Genomic DNA, 23,950 nt, shown 5'->3' on the forward strand with positions numbered 1-23,950 from the left:
CGCCCTCTGACATAACTTCCTATTTCCTCGAGGGTGGGACACAGTGAGGGAAGGGCCGACGAGGCAATTTTCTTCTTTTTACAGCAGCGCTGCAGATGCGAGGCGCCACGCTGGGGTGGACGGAGCTGGAATCTGGTTGGCAGGTGGGGACTGCGTCGGGGGGGGGAAGGCGGCTCCATGCCAAGGGGGGGTGTGGATGGACGGAGTGGAGCACCCCCCCACCCGTTGACACCCGGGGCGGACCTCCCCCACTGCCCCGCAGCGCTGCAGATGCGAGGCACCACGCTGGGGTGGACGGAGCTGGAACCTGGTTGGCAGGTGGGGACTGCGTCAGGGGCGGAGGCGGCGCCACGCTGGGGGTGGACGGAGCTGGAACCTGGTTGGCAGGTGGGGACTGCGTCGGGGGTGTGTGTGGAGGTGGTTCCGTGCCAAGGGGGGGTGTGGATGGACGGAGTGGAGCACCCCCCCCCACCCATTGACACCCGGGGCGGACCGCCCCCACTGCCCCGCCCTTGCTACGCCACTGGATTTACAAATGGACTATTGAATTTACACCAGAGTCTTGAACTGACATTTAACTTCATTTTGAATAAGTTATCTAGTTGAATATAAATTGAATTGTTGGATATCAAAAGAATTGTTTGCATCCAGAATGTATATGAAGACTGGAAGAACTGCCTGTTGCAGAGATTAAGTAAAGTTCATGTTTGCATTATAAAACCTGGACTGGAATTCTTTGAGTGAGAGTGAAGTTTATTTATTCCTGGACTAACAAAGAAAAGTAAAGTTTATAGAGAGGCTGGCAGGCTTAACACCCTATGGCCTACCAGATTTTATCCAATCCTGGCCTGTGTCCAGCTCAGTGAGTGAAGAAGCTATGAAACTTTTGTTTTTGTGGCTTTGGTCTTGGGTGCTGACCTACGAAGAACTAGCTGGTGCCCGAACTGTATGGCAAGTTCTGGGTTACACTATATAGTTGTGTATTCAGCTCTGTGGTTTGAGCCAGTTTGATTCTACCTTTTTATGCCACTTCTAAAAATTAGAGATTGCGTGGGAAGCTTCTTTATTTTAGATTTAATTTTCCATACTTTTAGTACTATACCACTTTTGGGTGTCATTTACTGAATCTAGTCCTAAATGACCAATTATTTCACCTTTGCAATGAAACCTTAAAAAAAGATTATTACAGGATATCTTGTTTGCTTTCACTGACCTGATTTTTCTAGTTTGTATTCCTTTCCCACAGTGGGGAGACTTTTCCACACTGTCAATTCTGCAAGGAGACCAAGGATCTGCTACCCAAGAATACTGATTGCATTCACTGTAACATGGGACTGCTTCATACACCTGCAAAGAACCAGAATTTGTCATTTCAATAGGTCAATTTTGAAAAGATTCACAGTTACAAAGAGCAATGCGACAATAACAATACTAATTATAATATAATAGTAGTACTTCTCACCAGTGGCGTTCCGACACTAGCTGACACCCGGGGTGAATCGCCGATGCACCTCCCCCCCCCGGGTGCAGCGCGACCCCCCCCCCCCCCCCCGGCGAAATGACACCTCCCCCCGGGTGCACGCCGCTGGGGGGGGGGGGGGCCACGGCGCGCGCCTGTTGCCCTGTTTCAGTCCGATTTCGCAATTCGCATGTGTTCTCTGCTCCCTCTGAGTCTGCCCCGGAACAGGAAGTAACCTGTTCCGGGGCAGACTCAGAGGGAGCAGTGAACACATGCAAATTGTGAAATCGGACTGAAACAGGGCAACAGGCGCGCGCCGCAGCACCCCCCCCAGTGGTGTGCACCCGGGGTGGACCGCCCCCACTTGGTACGCCACTGCTTCTCACACTGATTTGTCAAAAGGTACAACAGTGAACTGATTTTAAAGAGACTAAAACCATAAGTAATAGAACAAAGAAGTTCTACTGTCAAATGACTCTGGGGGTCTTTCACTAAAATTTAGCTCGAGTTATCTGCAGCAGGGCCCATAGGAATAAAATGGGCTCTGCTGTAGATAACTCGAGCTAAGCTTTAGTAAAAGCCCCCCCCCCCTTCTGCTCATGCTTCTACAACACACTGTATTTTCAATAAAGTGATACTTAACTGGAGATATAAAAGTATAGCCTACTGGACTTTGCTTCTAATGAGTCCATATCATCACTGACAGCACAGAAATGCAACCCTGCGCCTTTCCATCATTCACGTAAGCAGTCACTTAACTTCCCTTTAGTCTCTAACTTCTACTGTGAAGCCACATGAACACTACCAGTTTCAATTATTTTGTTAAATGTATAAAGAATATAAAATACACCCACTATTACAAAGTAGTTATAAAATTTAACGTCATATAAGTAATGATATTTTAATGATGACTTTATAAATTCCCCTTTCATGCTAGTGTAGAATGTTTTTTTTTATGAAAATGCAACTGCACCCCTTCCACACCTTTACTTACATCAAATTGTACTTAACTACAGTCTGATTGACAATGAATTCAGTTTGTCTATCTAATTGCAGCTCCATTTAAAATAAAATGCTTTTCATTGTTTGGTATAAAACACTGTGTTGCATTTAAAAACTGCGTCATGCAATCTACTGCACTATAAAATGTGTACAATTGTCTATTGTTGCTATTGCTGCAGAACAGTTTAGCATGTAATTACGACTATCATTTTTGAGGGGGTTTTTTGCTATAAAATTGAGAACTATAGCTAAACTGTTCATGGGTTTCAATTTTTCTTTATAAAAGAGGTGTAATCACAAATGCTTATGCAGGCTCAAGAACTCAGAGCAGAGTAAGCATTATTTCCACTTTGCTTGAGTAATATACAATACAGCAAAATAATCTGAAAAAAATATTGGAACAGCACCAGCAAATTTGTTGAGAAAGATATAAAAACTTCACAACTAAGTCTAATTGTGGGGCTCCTACACAACACAGTTTGCCTTTAAAGCAAGAACAATAAAACTGAATATGTGGGAGAAAACAATGAACTAGAATACAATAATAATGGCAAAATGCAGTTTGGAAGTAACAAGGTGCAGTAAATTGTACATGTCAGAGTCTGAAAACAGTAAATGTAATTTTGTTAAGTATAAAGCTTGTCATGCAACTTAACACCCATAAAAGTATTTCAGTCTGGGAGCCTAGTACCTTGGAATTTGCATTTAATTTGACTACTCACATTTCCAAATCTGATATTGAACTCTTAACTTTTTTTTTTTTTAATTGTGAGCCCTTCAGAAACAGAAAAATACTTTGGGGCCTTTTTACTAAGCCACGTAAGCGTCTACGTGTGCCCAATGCGCGCCAAAATGGAGTTACCACCAAGCTACCACGTGGCTTTTGCGGTATATTTATTAAAAAAAAAAAAAAAAAACAGTGTAGATGGGGCCAAAGAAGAGTGGGAAAGGTGGGGGAAAAGTGAGTGCCAAGAAAAAGCATGGTATGAGTACGTCTGAAGGGGGGACAACAGGGAGGGGGGTGGTAGATATGGGGAGCTCTGTGTATGGGGCAGAGGGTGTGAGCAGTGGACATGGTGTTGAAATGGGGTGTCAGGTGGGTTGGCACATGGAGCAGGAAAGGGGTCAGAGGATGGAAGTTGGTGCTACAACTGGTGACATGGCACGTGGCATGCAGAGGCGAGTTGATGTTCCGGTGCAGAATGTTGCTGTGGAAGATCCATTAGAGGGGCCTTCCTGTGGGAGAGCAACGGGTGAGTTGATGGGAATGGGTGTAATGGAATGTAACAGGGTGAGGGAGGGGAGAGAAGTGCGGGAGGGTGCGAGAGAGCGGAGTAGTCGTGGTAAAGAGATGACAGGAAAAGGCTTGAGGAAGAGGTTGAGGAATAAAAAATTTTTGCGTAATTTGTGTCATGTTGTAAGGAGGTTGGATAGTGAAAAAAGGCGGAAGAGGGTTGAGAAAGGAGACCCGATGCAGGTTTGGGAGTCTTCAGATTCTTGGGATTCATCAGGGTCTTCGTCATCTTCTTCGGATGAAGGAGAAGTGGTTGGGGGGAATGTGGTCATGGGGATGGGGGATAATCCTATGGTAGGTACAGTTATGGGTTCCCGGCTGGGGCATACAGTATGTAATATTGCACCTTTAGACTGTTATATAACGTTAAAGTGGAAGCAGAAAATTTTAAAAGGGAAATATATAGATTTATTTGCTCTGTTAGCACGAGATAGGGAGGGTAGTGTGGGGAAGGATGGGGGTAAAGAGGATGGAAAGAAGAAAAGAGGGAGAGTACCAAAGACAATTATGAATTGGATGTTAAGCTTTCATGTATTTGCCAGTGTTTTGGGAGCTCAAAAACCTGCTCTTTACCCGGGCTTATGGAGTTATTGTGATTTAATTTTGAGAGCTTATAAAATGTATGGCGGTTGGGCCTGGGTGAATTATGATGAGCAGTTTAGGCGGAGTTTGGCAAAGGATAAATCTGAGAATTGGGGTGTCCGAGATGTTGATTTGTGGATTGCTAATTTTACACCTGCTGTTAACCCTCCCTTTCGTGTGGGAGCCTCTGCCGGATTGCCCGGGTATGGTAGTGGCTCAATCGGAAATACCGGGGGGGTTGGCATGGGTCGAACAGGAGGTGTCTGGATGGGAGGAGGAGGAACTTTGGGGACAAGTGGATTGGTGGGAAAAGGAAGTTCCCCCGGGAATGTGTGTTTCCAATTTAATGCAGGTCGATGTAATAGGCCGGCTTGCAGATTCAGGCACTGTTGCAGTGTCTGTCAAGGATTCCATCCGGTATTTAAATGCCCAAGAGGAGGGTTGGGCAGTCGGGGAAGGTCGGGGCGTGGAGGAACTTCAAGTGGCCCCGGTTTGGGCTGGCAAGGCCCCTTCTCCTATTAACATATCTGCTTTACAAAATTGGTTGGGTCGGTATCCGTGTGGTGGGGATGCGTATTTGTTGTGGATCGGTTTTGCAGAGGGTTTTCCGATCCCATTTGAAGGACCAGTGTTGGATCATAAGTGTAAGAATGCTGTATCTGTGATTCAGCATGCGGAGGTGGTTAGGAAGAAGTTGAAGAAGGAATTGAGGCTTGGGCGGATAGCTGGTCCGTTTGTTGACCCACCAATTGAAAACTTAGTTGTATCTCCATTGGGTGTGATACCGAAAAAAGAACCGGGTACATATCGGTTGATTCATAATTTGTCGTACCCGGAAGGTGGTGGTGTGAATAGTTTTATTGATCCAGAGTTGTGTTCTGTGGGATATGCAAGTTTTGAGCAGGCTGTGGATCTGTTGAGGAAATTGGGGAAAGGTGCATTAATGGGAAAAGCTGATATTGAGGCAGCATTCCGTTTATTACCGGTGCATCCTTCAGCATTTAGGTTGTTAGGATTCCAATTTGAAGGAAAATTTTATTTTGATAAATGTATGCCGATGGGGTGTTCAATTTCTTGTACTTATTTTGAAGCATTTGCGACATTTTTACATTGGGTAGTTGAACAAGTTAGTGGTTGGGATTCTATAGTGCATTATTTGGACGATTTTCTATTTGGAGGTCCAGAGAATTCGTTCCAGTGTGCTGGTTTGATGTCGGCGTTTCGAACTGTGGCAATGGAGTTAGGTGTTCCTTTGGCTTTGGAAAAAAGTGAAGGACCTGTTACTGCATTGGTGTTTTTGGGGATAGAGTTAGATTCTGTGAAGATGGAGTCTAGACTGCCTAGAGTGAAGATTGAGGCTTTGCGTCAGGAGATTGATAGAGTGTGCACCAAGAAAAAGGTGACGTTGAAAGAAATTCAGTCGTTGCTGGGTCATTTTAATTTTGCAACGCGGGTGATCCCTATGGGAAGAGTCTTTTCAAGACGGTTAGCATTGCTAACGGTAGGTTTGCGGAGGAGGCACTTTCGAGTGCGTTTAACAGAGGCAGTACGAGCAGATTTGCAGGTCTGGAGGACATTTTTGTCACTGTTTAATGGCATTTGTGTGTGGCAAGAGGTATTGGTGTCCAATGTGGATTTGCAATTATTCACCGATGCGTCAGGAGAGATTGGTTTTGGTATTTATTTTGGAGGTGCATGGTGTGCAGAGGAGTGGCCTCAATGGTGGAAAGAGATGGGTTTGTGTAGGAACATAGCTTTGTTGGAATTATTTCCAATTTGGGTGGCTTTGTTCCTATGGGAAAGGAGGTTGTGTAATAGGAGGATTGCATTTTATTCTGATAATATGTCAGTTGTTTGGGCAATCAATAAACAGTATTCGCGGTGTCCAATGTTAGTAGAGCTGTTGCGATTAATTGTGCTAAAATGTTTGCAGTTAAATGTATGGCTAACAGCTAGACATGTGCCTGGAGTTTGTAATGAGATTGCTGATGCCTTGTCTCGTTTGCAGTTTCATCGTTTCAGAGCTTTGGCCCCATCAGCAGATTGGGAGCCTACAAGGATATACGAAGATTTGTGGGTCAATTTTCAGGAGATTGTGAGGCGCTGTTGATGAGAGCATTAGCCCAGAATACTTGGAAGGCTTATGGAGTTGGATGGCGGCGATTCTTAGCTTTCCTTGAAGATAAAGATTGGGACTTGGTCTTTCCGATTGGTGAGGAGAGAGTGGTCCGACTTATTGCTTTTGCAGTGGAGAAAAAATGGTCGTTTGGGATGGTGTCCCAGATGATGGCTGCAATAGCATTTGTGTCAAAATTGCTGGGTTGGGCAGATCCAGCTGGCACTTATTTGATTCGTAAGTTATTGTGTGGTTTTTCTAGAGATCAAGGAAAATCACGGATAGAAAAGGTGAGAAGGCCTCTATTTTATGCACAAGTTGTGCAGTTGTGTCAGGTGTTACCAAAGATTTGTTTTACGGCCTATGAGACACTGCTATTTCAGGTGGCTTTTGTGGTGGCATTCTTTGCAGCTTGCAGGATTGGGGAATTGGTAGTTTCCTCGAAGCGAGCGCTGGAGGATGAGGGTTTGAAGAGAGGGGAGGTGATGGTGGAAAAGGGGGTTTTGCGTTTATATTTGCGCAAATCAAAAACTGATCAGGAGGGAAAAGGCACGTGGATTACTCTGCGTGCGGTTAAGAGTTTGGAATTTTGTCCAGTTCAATGTGCAGTGGTTTATAATGAGGTAAGGCCGGCTGGTGGGGAAGTGTGGTTGGTGCATAAGAATGGAATGCCTTTGACTAGGTACCAATTTGCAGCGGTGCTGAAAAAAGGCTTAAGGTTGATGGGTTTGGAGCCCAAGGATTATGGCACACATTCTTTTCGAATTGGTGCGGCTTCAAATGCAGCCCAGGAAGGGGGTTCAGTAGAGTTAATTCAGCGTGTGGGGAGATGGCGTTCGAACAGATATAAAGGATATATTCGGGAAAGGAATTGAATATGTCACATTAAATTGTTTTAGTTTCTTTTGCAGATTTATTGCCTCCGGACATATGTGTGTGGATTTGTGGCCATTCATTTGTCTTTTGGGCACACAAGCATGCTCGAGAATCCAAGTGGGGAGCCAACCTGGGACTGGTGGAATATGGTATTCGAATCCGCTGGTTGGCCATTCGAGGAATGACATGGAAGCAACTTCTACCGGCCTTACTGCAAGCTCGGAGATTTTCGTCACCAGTTTTGATATGTATTCATTTGGGGGGTAATGATCTATGTCATGTTAAAGGAGTGGATTTAATCCATTTAATGAAAATAGAATTATTGGAGGTGATGGGTTATTTTCCAGAGGCTATAATTGTGTGGTCACACATTATTCCAAGAAGAGTGTGGAAAGGGGCAATTAATCCAAAAGGTATTGAGCGCTTGAGGCGTAGGGTGAATGGGGAAGTGTCTAAATTTATGGGGAGAATAGGGGGTTTGGTTTTAGGGCATGAGTTGATTTCTTCGGATTGTGCAGGTCTTTATAGGTCGGATGGAGTTCATCTGTCCGATATTGGGATTGATATCTTTTTAAGTACAATCCAAGATTTGTTGGAGGATTGTTTAGTGAAGAATTTGGCTGCAGCTTGTTTGGTGGGGAGCGGTGACAAGATATAGTCTGTCACCGCTTGTGGCCTGGATGAAGGGTGCTACAGGCACCAGAAGCGGTTAAAATGAATATTGGGAAAGTTATGAAATGGAAAAGAACTCAGGGGCGGAACCGCCATGAGTGAGATGTGGCTTGACGGCACCGTAAGTCACATGGGGGGATGGGGGTAAGTTGGGGAAGGTAAGCCAGTTTCGTGACCGAATGGCTTAACAGTATTAAACCGCTATATATGAATTTAACCGAGATATTGATTGACATGTTACTAAGTGGTTGTTAAGTGAATTGAGTTATTTATGATTATTTGGAAATAAAGCTGCAGCCAAATTTTATTCCAAAAAAGAAAATGTTGTTTGGTATTATTTATAATTAAGCATTTATTAAGGCTGGCTGAGGTGCGAATGTCAATGTTAGGAAACCCTCACTGTTAATCAGTGAGGGTGATAACATTGGCTGAGACAGAAGCAGCCAAGTTAGATTGATGAAGGGTGGGGGGGGAGGGAAAAGAGAGGGTAGTGGGGTGAATTAATTGGAGGCTGGCAGGGCAGCAACAAAGGGAAAGAAAAGGGGATTGGTTGAAGGAAAAGGAATTGGATTGGTTAGGAAAAAAAGGACAGGATAGGAGGAATTTGGCGCTGAAAAGGATAGTTAGTTAGGTAGGAGAGGGGGAGGGTGGTTGAAAGGTAGTTGAAGGACCCTTCCCGGCCCACCCTGTTTTTTGGTGGGAAATGGGGATTTTGGGGGTTGAATTTTGGAGAAGTTTAGGAGGGGCATGGGGGAGTGGGGGGTAGTATTTGGGAGGATCGGTAGCAGCTTTTAATAAAAGGGGGTGCCTGGATGAAGGGTGCTACAGGCACCAGAAGCGGTTAAAATGAATATTGGGAAAGTTATGAAATGGAAAAGAACTCAGGGGCGGAACCGCCATGAGTGAGATGTGGCTTGACGGCACCGTAAGTCACATGGGGGGATGGGGGTAAGTTGGGGAAGGTAAGCCAGTTTCGTGACCGAATGGCTTAACAGTATTAAACCGCTATATATGAATTTAACCGAGATATTGATTGACATGTTACTAAGTGGTTGTTAAGTGAATTGAGTTATTTATGATTATTTGGAAATAAAGCTGCAGCCAAATTTTATTCCAAAAAAGAAAATGTTGTTTGGTATTATTTATAATTAAGCATTTATTAAGGCTGGCTGAGGTGCGAATGTCAATGTTATGAACTCTTAACTTTTTTTTTTTTTAATTGTGAGCCCTTCAGAAACAGAAAAATACTTTGGGGCCTTTTTACTAAGCCACGTAAGCGTCTACGTGTGCCCAATGCGCGCCAAAATGGAGTTACCACCAAGCTACCACGTGGCTTTTGCGGTAATTTCATTTTTGGCGTGCATCCGAAAAATATTTTTTATTTTCGGATGCGCTGAATGGGTCCACGCCAAGTGGCACTTGACTGACCGGTTACTGCGTGAGACTTTACCGCTAGGTCAATGGCTGGTGGTAAGGTCTCAGACACAAAATGGACATGCAGCAATTTTCATTTTGCTGCACGTCTATTTTTGTAGAAAATTTTAAAAAGGCATTTTTTACAGACACGCTGAAAAATGATTCTACGTGTGCCCAAAACACGTATCTACACTACCGCAGGCCATGTTTCAGTGCACCTTTGTAAAACGGCCCCTTATTGTACCTAAATATAAGACACTTGCAAAGCCTGAAGGCTATTGAAGTAGTGTAAATTCAGGTACAGTAGGTACTTTTCTATTCCTGGAGGGCTCAAAATTACAAAATAAAAGAGTTAAAGTGGGATTTGAACCTAGATCCTTTGATTTACAGTCTACCGTAGTAACCACTAGGTTGCCCCTCTGCTCTGCATGGATGTTTATGAGGCTATTTCCTAAGAATGTAAAATGGCTGTTCTTGCTGGACATCTTTAGCACATGGATGTCCATCTCATGTATTTTCAAACATGAAATCTTGACATATATCCTGCTCAAAAATACATGTGGGATGTATGTCTCTAATCTGAAAATGCCCCTCCATATTGTCTTTGTACAAGACATTAGTGAGGTGCTACCTATAATACTTGGGTCCATATTCAAAATGATTCACAAGGTAACCATAAGAATTACCTGCCAAAATCAGTGATTCATTGTGTGACTAAATAGATATTTAGGGGAAATTCAAAGTTCCACAAACGATAAAATTGGGTCTGTAGAAATATGCCAAAACCAAAAACTTTTAGTTTGGTTTTAGTTATTTGACTTTTCCCCCTCATGCTGGGTGTTTTTTGTTTTGGCTGATTTCACTTTTTTAAACACACACTAGAAGTTTTTAATGTATACAGATTGATTATATGCATATTACTTTGTAGGCTAGTAGATATTAAATTGATTTTTTTATGACTCTAAGGGCACTGTTTACTAAGCCTCGCTAGAGACATGTTAGCATTTTTAGCACGCGCTAATCATTAGCGTACCCTAACCATGTAGATGCTCATACTATTCCTATGAGCATCTATATGGTTAGCATGCACTAATTTTTAGCACATGCTAAAAATGCTAGCACACCTTAGAAATCAGGGCCCTAATATTTTTAAGCCACATTTATGAACTGAATGCAGATAACAAGTACACATTCCTACTGGGAAGACAAGATGGACCCTGAGATCTACTTCTGTCATTATATTTCACATTGCCATGGATAAAAGGAAAAGTGAAGAATAGTATATACTTGCACAAAGAGCAGCTTAAACTGCATGACCTGGCCTCTACTAGGGAGGATCAGAAAAGCTGAAATTTGCAAATCTTACTATATGAAATACACCTGGGTTAAATTGTACAGAGATGCTCTGTGTTTGACTAGGTTAGTACCTAAGAGACACAGTGAAACATCCACCTAAACATGCAAATAATACACCACTGGCCTACCTCGTCTACTGAAAGGGGAAGAAATTGCTGAATTCCTGACCCAGAAAGCAGACAGGACAGACTGGCTTACGACAATCAATAGCACTAAGCAGACCAGCAAGGATAGAAGTATGCAATTTATTACAAACAGCTATACCTAGTGGGCTGTTTCATATGTGGAGGGGTAGCCTATTGGTTAGAACGCTGGTTTTGCCATCCAAACGTGGCTGGCTCAACTCCCACCACTGTTCCTGCTGATCTTCAGTAAGTCACTTAACCCTCCATTGCCCCAATTACAAACTTAAATTGTGAGCCTAACAGGGAAATACCCAGCATACCTGAATGTAACTTACCTTGAGCTACCACTAAAAATGGTGTGTGAAAAACCCAAATAAATACATGTCATTTGCTGTTCTGATTCTTTTCAGAACACTGCTTCCCTTTGCATTCTTGACAATCAATTACATCTACATTACTCTTCACTAGTATTTGTATATTTTCTTTCCAAAAAGCACACAGAACTTTGAATTACTTATTTATTCTACTGTAATAATTTAAATAAAGGCAATTTTACTCGCACAACTTTTTATGTGTATTTTGATCTTTCTTCTTCTCTCTTTCTTGTTGTTTTGTGGAGGTTGGGACTTCTTCCCCTCTTTTTTGTATTTCCCTGTGCAACATGTTCTCAGGCTTATGGGAGTACTGTTATGAATAAAGATTCATGACTGTGATGTTTTATCCCTGAAGTTTCCATATACTCTTAGAGAAAGACAGGAAAACCACAAAAACTAAAGTAAAACCAAAAGCAGAAGACATATTTAATTTATTGACAATGCAGAACATACCTTTGTTTCCTCAATCCACTATTTTAATACATATCCATTGTTTCCAACAATTGAACTAACACAGCCTACAGGTGAAACATGGCCATGTAGGGTTTTATGGGTTTTACTCTGTGATTTTCTACTGATATTGATTGACTATTATTTAATGAAATATTTGATTTATCTGCATTTGGTTTTGATTTTATGTTTGGTGCTGCTCCTGTTTATGTGTTGATGATTGGTACAGCACTTGCCCCTCCCCTTTTTTTTATTATTCCCTTAGACATACAGGGGGGAGTCTATAAATGGTGCCAAAGTTAGGTGCTGGGAAGATCCATGCTAAACAAGGCCAATCTGAACGAAGAACCCTTTATAGAATACTAGTTTAGCGCAGATCACACACCTAACTTTGGGTGTCACACTGACACTTGCTGAAAGCTGGTGTAAATGTTGGTGCGCAACTAATGGCAATTAGGCATATAAATGACCCTATTCAATAACATCATGCATAATTTCTAGGAATGCCTCTGACCCGCCCATATCCCTTTCATGGCCACACCCATTTTGAGTTCCACACTATAAACTATAGGTGTACATTTTATAGAATAGTGCACAGGGAACATCTGCGTATAAACCCAAATGAGTGCCAATTAACACAAATTATAAATAGCTCATTAACTAGTTTCTGAGCAGATCTCGGATCCACACCCAAATTCTGGTCATGCCTATGGAAACCAGAGGACAGTGTAATGCTATGACTATATATTTTATAAAGTAGTTCAATACAGTGCTTCTCAACCCAGTCCTTGAGGCACACCTAGTCCCACCAGGTTTTCAGGATATCTACAATGAATATGCATGAGATAGATTTACGTACCGAGGCAGTGCATGTAAATCTATCTCATGCATAATGTAGATATCCTGACAACCTGATGGGACTATGGGCCTGTTTACTAAGGTGTACTAGCGTTTTTAGCATGCGCTAAAAATTAGTGCACACTAATGCTAGACACACCCATAGGAATATATGGGTGTCTCTAGTGTTAGCACGTGTTAAGTTTTAGCGCACACTAAAAATGTTAGCACGTCTACAGAGTGGCTTAGTAAACAGGACCCTAGGTGTGCCTCAAGGATTGGGTTGAGAAGCAATGGTGCAATATAAGAAATATTAATAATCAAATATTCTTCATATTTGACCTTCTAGACTATCCTATCAATTTTACATATGGTGCTATGAGTCGCACACACAAATCTGGGTACTCGCCCAAATTTGTGTGCACAATGTAATTGAATAACAAGCCAATTAGCAGCAATAATTAGGTCACAACAATCATGTGTGCTAATTGACATTAATTAAAATTTACACCCGGGTCCAAAAAAGGGGTATGGCCATGGAAGGGTCATGGGTGAATCAAGGGCATTCCTTTAATTTACATGCATTGTTATAGAATAAAAGGGATCTGCCCCTAGTTTAGATGCAGAGATTTACATCAAGGCAGAGGCGTAGCCAGACAACTGATTTTGGGTGGGCCTTGACAAGAAGTGGGTGGGTACCAAGTGTTCTCCTCTCCATCACCACCACCAAAAAATATCTCAGCTGGCAAGAAAATGCTTCTTTCCACCTTGGCACTCTGTAGTAGGCATGCGCTGAAAATTGAGCATGCGCAGGTGCCAGTATCATGGAGAGTCGCATTTTTGTTACCATCAGGGGGAAGACTTCAGCTGGTGGAGCTTGGGATCCCCACCAGCTACCGCTAAACATGTGTTACTATTGGGTGGGCCTGAGCCCTGAGTGGGTAGGCCCTGGCCCACCATTACAACATTACAAACAGCATTACAACAGCAAAAATGGACAAATATAGATATGACTACAATAATGAGGTAAACTTGAGAAGAGCAAATTAAAACCTAATAATAGGACTATGATGAAACAGTATCAAAAGTATACACATTTAACAGCACTGAAATTCAAACAACAGAATTATACCTTCAATACGATGCAGTAGCTTAGCCAAGGGTGGGCCTGAGTGGGCCCAGGCCCACCCACTTTGGGCTCAGGCCCACCCAATAGCAGCACACCTATGATGTGGCTGACAGGGATTCCCAAGCCCCACCAGCCGAAAGCTCCCAACAGCTGTCCCTCCTGCATACCTTGTAAATAGCAGATCTTTGCCTGCAGTGAGCAGCAACTGATACATGCTGTGGGGCCAACATGAGCAGTGTGTATTGGTTGCTGCTTGCTGCTGGTGAAAATCTGCTATTTAAAAGGTATGTGGGGGGAGCGGTGGTTGTTTGAGAGACCATATAGTATGCAGGCGAGAGAGAGGGAGAGACCAAATTGTAGGACAAGACGGAGTTCTTCTGCCCACCCATCTTGGGACTAGGCCCACCCAAAACTGGGTGTCTGGCTACGCCTCTGATACGATGTCAGCATTTTACTAATGAAACATCTAATAAGCAAGCATTAGAACATTAAAATAACATATATATGATGCTAATGCTTTTCTACAACATAGCTTACCATGCAGCCGAGGGGCCAAGTGCAGATATATAGAGAGGGACAAGATGGGTGGAACAGGGTTAATTGGGATAAATAGATGGGTGGCTAAACTCAAAGCCAGTTCTTTGTACAGTTAAATAAGATATAAGGAACTGGTTTAAGTTACAGTGTGTGTAGTCACACTCCCTCAGATTCTATATAGTGCGCCTAGAGCTTTGCACCAAAATCCAAGCAGATTCTACAATAATGAGTGCTGATAACAGCACTTAAGCAATAATGAGCACTAACTGGCACTAATTAGAATTTATGCACACAAATCACTAAGCGTGTACTGTAACAAAGTGTGTTGGACCTTTAACGTGTGCAGGCAAAAAGGTGTGTGATAATGGGCAGGGAAATGGGTGTTTTGTGGGTATTCTGAAATTTATGAACATAGTTATATTATTATTATTATTATTATTAACATTTGTATAGTGCTACCAGATGCACGCAGCGCTGAACATCCAAAGTAGAGAGAGACAGTCCGTGCTCAAAAGAGCTTACAATCTAAAAATAAGACAGACAGAGAAGACAATTAAGGACAAGGGAAGTACTGGGTGAGAAGGAACAAGGGGAGGGCAAATTGAGTAGTGGCTAGGAGCCAAAAGCGGTGGTGAAAAACATAGATTTGAAAACAGGTAGAGATGGAGCTAGACGTACAGGCTCAGGAAGTCTATTCCAGGCATAAGGTGCAGCAAGGGAAAAGGAACGAAGTCTGGAGTTAGCAGTAGAGGAGAAGGGGGACGACAAGAGAGATTTGTCCAGTGAGCGGAGGTCACGGGGAGGAATGTAGGGAGAGATGAGAGTGGAAAGGTAATGGGGAGCTGCAGAATGGATGCATTTAAAGGTTAGTAAGAGAAATTTGAACTGTATGTGGAAGCGGACAGGGAGCCAGTGAAGTGACTTGAGGAGTGGGTTAGTGTGGGTATAACGATTTTGGCAGAAAATAAGTCGTGCTGCAGAATTTTGGACAGACTGGAGAGGAGAGAGATGTCTGAGAGGAAGAATAATGAGAAGTAAATTGCAATAATCCAAGTGGGAGGTGACAAGGGTTTGGATAAGGGTTCTGGTAGCGTACTCAGAAAGGAAGGGATAAATTTTGCTAATGTTGTAGATAAAGAAATGACAGGTTTTAGCGATTTGTTGAAAATGTGCAGAGAAGAAGAGAGAGGAATCAAAGATGACTCCAAGGTTACGAGCCGAGGAGATAGGGAGGATGTGAGAGCCATTAACAGAGATAGAGAAAGGGGGAAGAGGGGAGGTGGGTTTAGGGGGAAAATTAGAAGTTCAGTTTTAGTCATGTTTAGCTTCAGATGGCGTTGAGACATCCAAGCAGCAATGTCAGACAAGCAGGATGAAATTTTGTCCTGGATTACGGTTGTGATTTCAGGGATGGAGATGTAGATCTGAGAGTCATCTGCATAAAGATGGTATTGAAAGCCATGAGATTAAATCAGTTATAGAATATGGCCCAATGTGTATAAATCTACGCAATGGGATTTACACCATGTTTTCATTGGTTTAAATGCATGCACATATTTTTAGGCGCTGAGATACCAACTAAGCCTATTCTATAATCAGCGCCTAAATCTAGGTGATGATTATATGAATACACTTAGCACTGGTTTCCGTGCTGATTTTTTAGGCGCAATACATAGAATTTCCCCCACTATGTGTTAAAGACTTGAGAGAACAGCAAGGTTTTCACCTGCTTCCTGACGTAGACACAGTCTTCAGTTAGACGTAGCCCCTCTGGGAATAAATTCTAGAGCCCAAGGGCTACTCCTGAGAAGGCTCGCCTGCGGGTATCACATCGTACAAATGAGATCTATTGGTAAAGTTTTGATAATTTCAAGTGTATACGTTTATTTTTGTGCTCATGACATCTTATTGTTGATACCTACTTTAACAGAATCTTTTCAGACTACGAACCTTGTTAATGATTGTATGGATTCGGTTACAGATTGCTGTCTGACTCATTTTCTTAAACTATGTAAAGAGATGTCAAAGCTGTTATATAGTTAAGTAATTCTCATGAATCTTCAGGTCAGAGTGATGGGCTGAAAGAGGATTTTTGAAACTGCTTCAGTTATGCATCTTCAGATCATTTTTCCGATAAGGATATTGGTTCAAGAATTAAATTTCTCATATTTAGATCATTGCAATGTATTATACTCAGGGCTTTTAGTTATTTCAATGCTATGTTAAAGTTAATGCAAAATACAGTTACAAAGCTAATCTTTAGGTCTCATGATAGAGTCACAACCTTACTGGGATGTCTGATATATGAAACTTTTGAGGGTTCTGAACCAGAATATCTTACACAATTAATAGAATATTCTGTACCCATAAGTTACAATCTACTTCATCACTTTCCCACTGTAAAGGCTTTATTTTACTTATGAGTAATGGATTCTATTTTTTTTTTAGTTACATTTGTACCCCGCACTTTCCCACTCATGGCAGGCTCAATGTGGCTTACATATACAGGTACTTATTTGTACCTGGGGCAATGGAGGGTTAAGTGACTTGCCCAGAGTCACAAGGAGCTGTGCCTGAAGTGGAAATTGAACTCAGTTCCTCAGGACCAGAGTCCACCACCCTAACCACTAGGCCACTCCTCCACTACCTTTCAAGCTGCTTCTCTCTGAAATAACTTGCCTACTGATATTAGATTATCAGTTTCAGGGTTTTGGTTTATAAAATTCTTAGCATGATTTCATTTAAAATATTATTTCACTGGAGTAATTAGGCCAGATTGAATATTAATCTTTAGTTTAGTTCATTGGATTTGCTTTTATCATATTTATTATATAATATATTTTTTACAGTTGGTGTATGATTTTTATATTTAGATGCTATTTTTGCAATCTCCTTTGGGCTTCATCTAAAGGAGTTGGTGGAATATAAATACAAATATTGGACTGGATTGGGGTGATGCTGGATATGGGGAGATAGAGACCCTGGGAGAGGCACAGAAGAGAGATGCTGGATGGGTGAGGATAGGAGCAAAGAGTGGAGTTGCTGAACAGGGGAGGATAAGGATACAGAGAGGGGAGATGCTGAACATGAGGGCGGATAGGGGGAGAATACAGAGGGTAGATGATAAACATTGGGGGGGGGGGGGGACAGAGACACAGAAAGAAGATGAAAGACATAGAGAAAGATGAAATGTCAAAAGGACAGGAAACCTTGGCAAGAGGGTTACCTTCACTGGCTCCCGGTCTGCTCAAGGATCCAATTCAAACTATTGATCCTAACTTTCAAAGCCCTTCATAATAGGACCCCAGATTACCTAGCTAGTTTAACAATACATGCTTGCTACTTTTTCTCAATGATCACTGATTGGTGCTTCCTCACCCTATAAAAACGCACTGGGAATTGACAAGAAATAGCGCCTTTTCCTTTTTAGCACCTTTTTTGTAAAATAGTTTACCCCTACGTTTTACATTCAGAGACCTATTAAATTTAAATCAAAGTTTAAAAAACATTTATTTTCTGTAGCCTTTGATACTGGTTAGCACTGGGATGTGGATGACAGTGACAGACATGCAAATTGTTTTATGTTTTATTATTGACTAAGGGCCTCTAAACTGTGCTAGCAATTCACACATGTCAAATGTGACACTATCATCTTCATAGCCTCTTTTACAACTGTGCATGACTGGCTAGAGCAGTTCAGGATTCTTGATGCTTTACAAGAACACTGTCTTTATCATGTCACAGACTCTGTGATTTTTGTGAGCAAGGAAGGCGAGTGGAATCCTCCTTTGGGTGACTGTTTAGGTGAATTAACAAGTGAGATCTCTAAGGGTGAGCATATCACGGAGTTTAACTCGGCTAGTTCTAAAATATATGGGTACAGGCTATCCAGTGGGGGGATCCTCCTGAAGGTAAAAGGAATCACACTCAACAGTGAGAAAATAACTTTTTTTGCAGTCTAAAGGAGTTAGTTGTGGATTACTATCCAAGGGTGTCACTGGGTGAACAAACCAAATCATCCATCCAGCAAAAAGGGATAGTCAGAAACAAGGCCTGATGGCTCATTGAATCTTGTATACTTTAAAAAATTCAAAAGGTTGTGTATGATAAACTGATTATGTCACTCGACCCTACTTGTCCCTCTAATTACCGACCCATCTCCCTTCTCCCTTTTCTCTCCAAATTACTTGAGCGTGCTGTTCACCACCGCTGCCTTGATTTTCTCTCCTCACATGCTATTCTTGACCCACTACAATCTGGTTTTCGCCCTCTCCACTCAACCGAACTGTGCTTACTAAAGTCTCTAATGACCTATTACTGGCTAAATCCAGAGGTCTCTATTCCATCCTCATTCTTCTTGATCTTTCTGCCACTTTTGACACTGTCAATCACAGCATACTCCTCAATACCCTGTCCTCACTTGGATTCCAGGGCTCTATCCTTTCCTGGTACTCTTCCTACCTCTCCCTCCGCAGCTTTAGTGTTCACTCTGGTGGATCCTCTTCTACTTCTATCCCTCTGCCTGTCGGCGTACCGCAGGGTTCTGTTCTTGGTCCCCTCCTCTTTTCTATCTACACTTCTTCCCTTGGTTCATTAATCTCATCCCATGGCTTTTTCTACCATCTCTATGCTGATGACTCCCAAATCTACATTTCTACCCCTGATATCTCACCTTGCATCCAAACCAAAGTTTCAGCGTGCTTGTCTGACATTGCTGTCTGGATGTCTCAACGCCACCTGAAATTACACATGACCAAACCGAGCTTCTCATTTTCCCCCCAAACCCACCTCCCTGCTCCCCCCGTTTTCTATTTCTGTTGACGGCTCTCTCATTCTCCCTGTCTCTTCAGCTCGTAACCTTATAATTAAGGGCCTCTTTTACCAAACTGCACTAGAGATTCCTGCGTGGCAAATGAGAGGAAGCCTATTCAATTCCTATGGGTTGCCTCTCATTTGCCATGTGGGAATTGCTAGCACAGTTTTGTAAAAGAAGCAGTAAGAGTACAACATGGAGCGGTCTCTGGGGATTATAATCCGCGGGAAGAAATGAGCGCTATGCGCACATTATTGGCCGTATGATGTGGTAAGTGGTTCACTGTGGCAGTTAACTTATGGAGCACAATGGTAATGAGGCCATTAGATATTACTACTACTACTACTACTACTATTTAGCATTTCTATAGCGCTACAAGTCGTATGCAGTGCTACACAAACATAGAAGAAAGACAGTCCCTGCTCAAAGAGCTTACAATCTAATAGACAAAAAATAAAGTAATCAAATCAATTAATGTGTACAGGAAGGAGAGCAGGGTAGGTGGAGGAGAGTGGTTACAAGTGGTTACGAGTCAAAAGCAATGTTAAAGAGGTGGGCTTTCAGTCTAGATTTAAAGGTGGCCAAGGATGGGGCAAGACGTAGGGGCTCAGGAAGTTTATTCCAGGCGTAGGGTGCAGCGAGACAGAAGGCGCAAAGTCTGGAGTTGGCAGTAGTGGAGAAGGGAACAGATAAGAAGGATTTATCCATGGAGCGGCGTGCACGGGAAGGGGTGTAGGGAAGGACAAGTGTGGAGAGATACTGGGGAGCAGCAGAGTGAGTACATTTATAGGTTAGTAGAAGAAGTTTGAACAGGATGCGAAAACGGATAGGGAGCCAGTGAAGTGACTTGAGGAGAGGGGTAGTATGAGTAAAGCACAGAAGAATGGGTAAAAGTGAAGATAAGAATGTAAGCCTTGCCTAATGGGACAGACCGAAGGTCCTTCAAGCACAGCATCCTGTTTCCAACAGTGGCCAATCTAGGTTACAAGAACCTGGCAAGATCCCAAAACAGTACAATACATTTTATTCTGCTTATACTAGAAATAAGCAGTGGATTTTCCCCACTGCTTATTAACTTTTTCAGGAAGCTATCCAAGCCTTTTTTTTAACTCCGCTAAGCTAACTGCTTTTACCACATCCTCTGGCAATTAATTTCAGAGTTTAATTACACATTGAGTGAAGAAATATTTCTCTGATTTGCTTTAAATTTACTACTTTGTAGCTTCATTGCATGCCCCCTAGTTCTAGCATTTTTGGAAAGAGTAAACAAGCGATTCAAGTCTACCCGTTCCACTCCACTCATTATTTTATAGACCTCAGCCATATATTTTTTCCAAGCTGAAGAGCCCTAATCACTTTAGCCCTTCCTTATAGGAAAACATCACATCCCCTTATCATTTCCATTGCCCTTCTCTGTACCTTTCGTAATTCCTCTATACCTTTTTTGAGATGCAGTGACCAGAATTGCACAAAGTATTTGAGGTGCGGTCACACCGTGGAGTGATACGAAGGCATTATGTCCTCATTTTTGTTTTCAATCCTTTTCTAATAATACCTAATATTCTATTTGCTTTCTTAGCCTCCACTGCATACTAAGCAGAGGGTTTCGAGGTTTCATCAACAATGACACCGAGATCCCTTTCCTGGTCGGTGACTAATAGGACACCTTAACACAATCCTATTCTACAGACCACCAGGAAAATGGCAAGACTCCCAAGTACAACTCATGGATTTCATCTCGAACTCCTGCGTGTCTGCCTCAAACATCCTCATATTAGGAGACATCAACCTACACCTAGAAGATGACACCTCACCAAGCACACGAGAATGCAAAGAATTACTAAAACTCTGGGATCTGCAAATACCCAACACGCAACCAACACACGAAAAAGGACACACACTTGACATCATAACAAACAAATTCGAACCGGACTCAACTATCATACTCACTGACACAAGATGGACACCTACACTATGGTCAGACCACCATAAAGCAAATGTCTCTCTCTGCTGGCGAAAAACACACACAAACACAATCAATAAAAAGGAGCGAACAACATACACAACGAGAGGAAAAATAGACCCCACAATATTCTGGCAACAGATCTACCAGAACGAATGGCTAACAAACGCTGACACCACCCAATTCCTCCAAGAATGGGACAATCTATGTACAACAACATTAGACAAAATCGCCCCAATCCAAACCAGAACATCACACAGGACAAAGACAAATCCATGGTTCACCGAAGAGCTGAAAAAACTTAAAACACAAGTCAGGAAACTAGAACGAGAATGGAACAAAAAGAAAGACGAACAAACACAACGCATGGAAATTACTTCGGAGAAAATACAAATACACCATAAAACAGACCAAAAGACTACATTACAAAACAATAATAGGACCAAACTACAAAGACACACATAAACTCTTCAACCTTGTGAACAAACTGTTAGACACCACACCAGTTACAAACAATGGCAAAGATGTACCAGATGTGGACAACCTTGCAAAATACTTCAAGGAGAAAATTATACAACTACGACTCAAAATACCTACTAGCCCTATTGAGTACGCCACATTTTTAGATTGTCTAGAGCCAGAAGAAGGAACATACCCTGCAGACAGAACATGGACCGAATTCGAAATACTATCAGAAGACCTCATCTCTGTAACTCTCAAAAGATATGCCAAATCCAACTGCAAACTAGACACGTGCCCAAACAACCTCATGAAATCTGCTCCTCAACAATTCATATTAGACCTAACGAGCCATGTGAACTTCATGCTACAAAACGGACTCTTCCCAAAAGAAAAAGGAAAAATCTTACTCACCCCAATTCCTAAGGACACAAAGAAAAACACAAGTGAAATAACCAACTACAGGCCAGTAGCATCCATACCACTAATAACCAAAATAACTGAAGGACTGGTAACCAAACAACTCACAAACTATCTAAACAAACACTCAATACTGCATGACGCCCAATCAGGATTCCGGTCGAATCATAGCACAGAAACAGTATTAGTCACCCTTATGACCAGATTTAAACAATTAATTGCAACGGGCAACAATATACTCCTCCTACAATTTGACATGTCAAGTGCCTTCGATATGGTTGACCATGGAATCCTATTACACATACTCGAATACTTTGGCATTGGAGGAAATGTCCTGAATTGGTTCGAAGGGTTCAGAAACCAACGTTCGTATCAAGTCACATCAAATTCGACCACATCCAAGGCATGGACACCTGAATGTGGAGTACCACAAGGATCACCTCTCTCACCAACCATCTTCAACTTAATGATGATCCCTTTGGCAAAACTCCTATCAAACCATAACCTCAACCCATATATATACGCTGATGATGTGACAATATACATCCCCTTCAAACAAGACATTAACGAAATCTTCAACGAAATCAATCAAAGCCTACACATCATGAACACATGGGCGGATGCATTTCGTCTGAAATTAAATGCAGAAAAAACTCAATGCCTGATTCTCACCTCCCAATACAATACAAAAGAATTCACAGCCATAAACACACCAAACCTGAACCTTCAAATCTCTGAAACGCTAAAAATCCTTGGAATCACTATCGACCGCCACCTAACGCTTGACACTCACGCTAACAACACAACAAAAAAGATGTTTTACAGCATGTGGAAACTGAAAAGGATAAGACCATACTTCCCAAGATCCGTCTTTCGCAGCCTAGTGCAATCCCTCGTGCTCAGCCATTTGGATTACTGCAACTCACTATATGCAGGTTGCAAAGAACAAATACTGAGGAAACTTCAAACAGCCCAGAATACAGCAGCCAGACTCATCTTTGGAAAGCCAAAATATGAAAGTGCACAACCATTACGAGAGAAACTGCACTGGCTCCCACTCAAAGAACGCGTCACTTTTAAAATATGCACATTAGTCCACAAAATCATTCACGGCGAAGCCCCAGCCTACATGTACGAGTTGATAGACTTACCAACTAGAAACGCCAAAAGATCATCCCGAACCTTCCTTAACCTCCACTTCCCCAATTGCAAGGGCGTGAAATACAAAGCGCTACACGCATCAACCTTTTCTCACATGAGCACGCAGTCTTGGAATACACTGCCGCGCAACTTAAGAACAATCAACGAGCAAGATTCCTTCCGCAGGTTATTGAAGACCCATCTTTTCGAAAAAATTTACGGAAAGAAACAAAACACATAAAGGCCACACTTAATGTTCACTAATGCATCATACTTTCACCTCTAAATTCTCATTCCCGTAATATCACATCTCTCATACCTTTAATCACAGAAAGATATATACCATATGTCCTCATGCCTTTTTATCACCCTCCGAGCTCGCTGTGTTTTCTTCCAAAGTTTCAATGTTTATGTTCCATTGTTACATTCCCTAACGATACCTCAATTGTTTCGCATAACTCTACACAATGTAATCCATAACCAATCTGTAACAAAATGTATTTCTAACATTTAACTCTTATTGTAAGCCACACTGAACCCGCAAAAAGGTGGGAAAATGTGGGATACAAATGCAATAAATAAATAAAACTCCTAATGTAGAACCTTGCATTACGTAGCTATAGTTCGGGTTCCTCTTTCCCACATGCGTCACTTTGCACTTGCTCACATTCAAAAAGTACAAAGACTAGGGGACATTCAATGAAATTACATTGAAATACTTCTACAACAAATAGCAGGAAATATTTTTTCACTCAAAGAATAGTTAAGCTCTGGAACTCGTTGCCTGAGGATGTGGTAACAGTGGTTAGTATATCTAGGTTTACACACAGTTTGCACAAGTTCGTGAAGGAAAAGTCCTAGTCTGTTATTGAGATGGACTTGGGGGAAGCCACTGCTTGCCCTGGGATGGGATTGGTATCATGGAATGTT

At 42.1% G+C, this 23,950-nt stretch overlaps 1 protein-coding gene across 1 annotated transcript in view; it reads right to left on the minus strand.

Moving 5' to 3' along the window:
* THSD7B (thrombospondin type 1 domain containing 7B) overlaps positions 1–23,950 on the minus strand; it is a 595,317-nt gene that overhangs the window by 170,513 nt on the left and 400,854 nt on the right. Inside the window, exon 15 of the mRNA XM_030210867.1 lies at positions 1,214–1,347. Within this exon, the coding sequence (XP_030066727.1) occupies positions 1,214–1,347 (134 nt within the window). The remainder of the gene's footprint in view (positions 1–1,213; positions 1,348–23,950) is intronic.

This window comes from Microcaecilia unicolor, chromosome 7, assembly GCF_901765095.1.
Source record: "Microcaecilia unicolor chromosome 7, aMicUni1.1, whole genome shotgun sequence".
Lineage (NCBI taxonomy): Eukaryota > Metazoa > Chordata > Amphibia > Gymnophiona > Siphonopidae > Microcaecilia > Microcaecilia unicolor.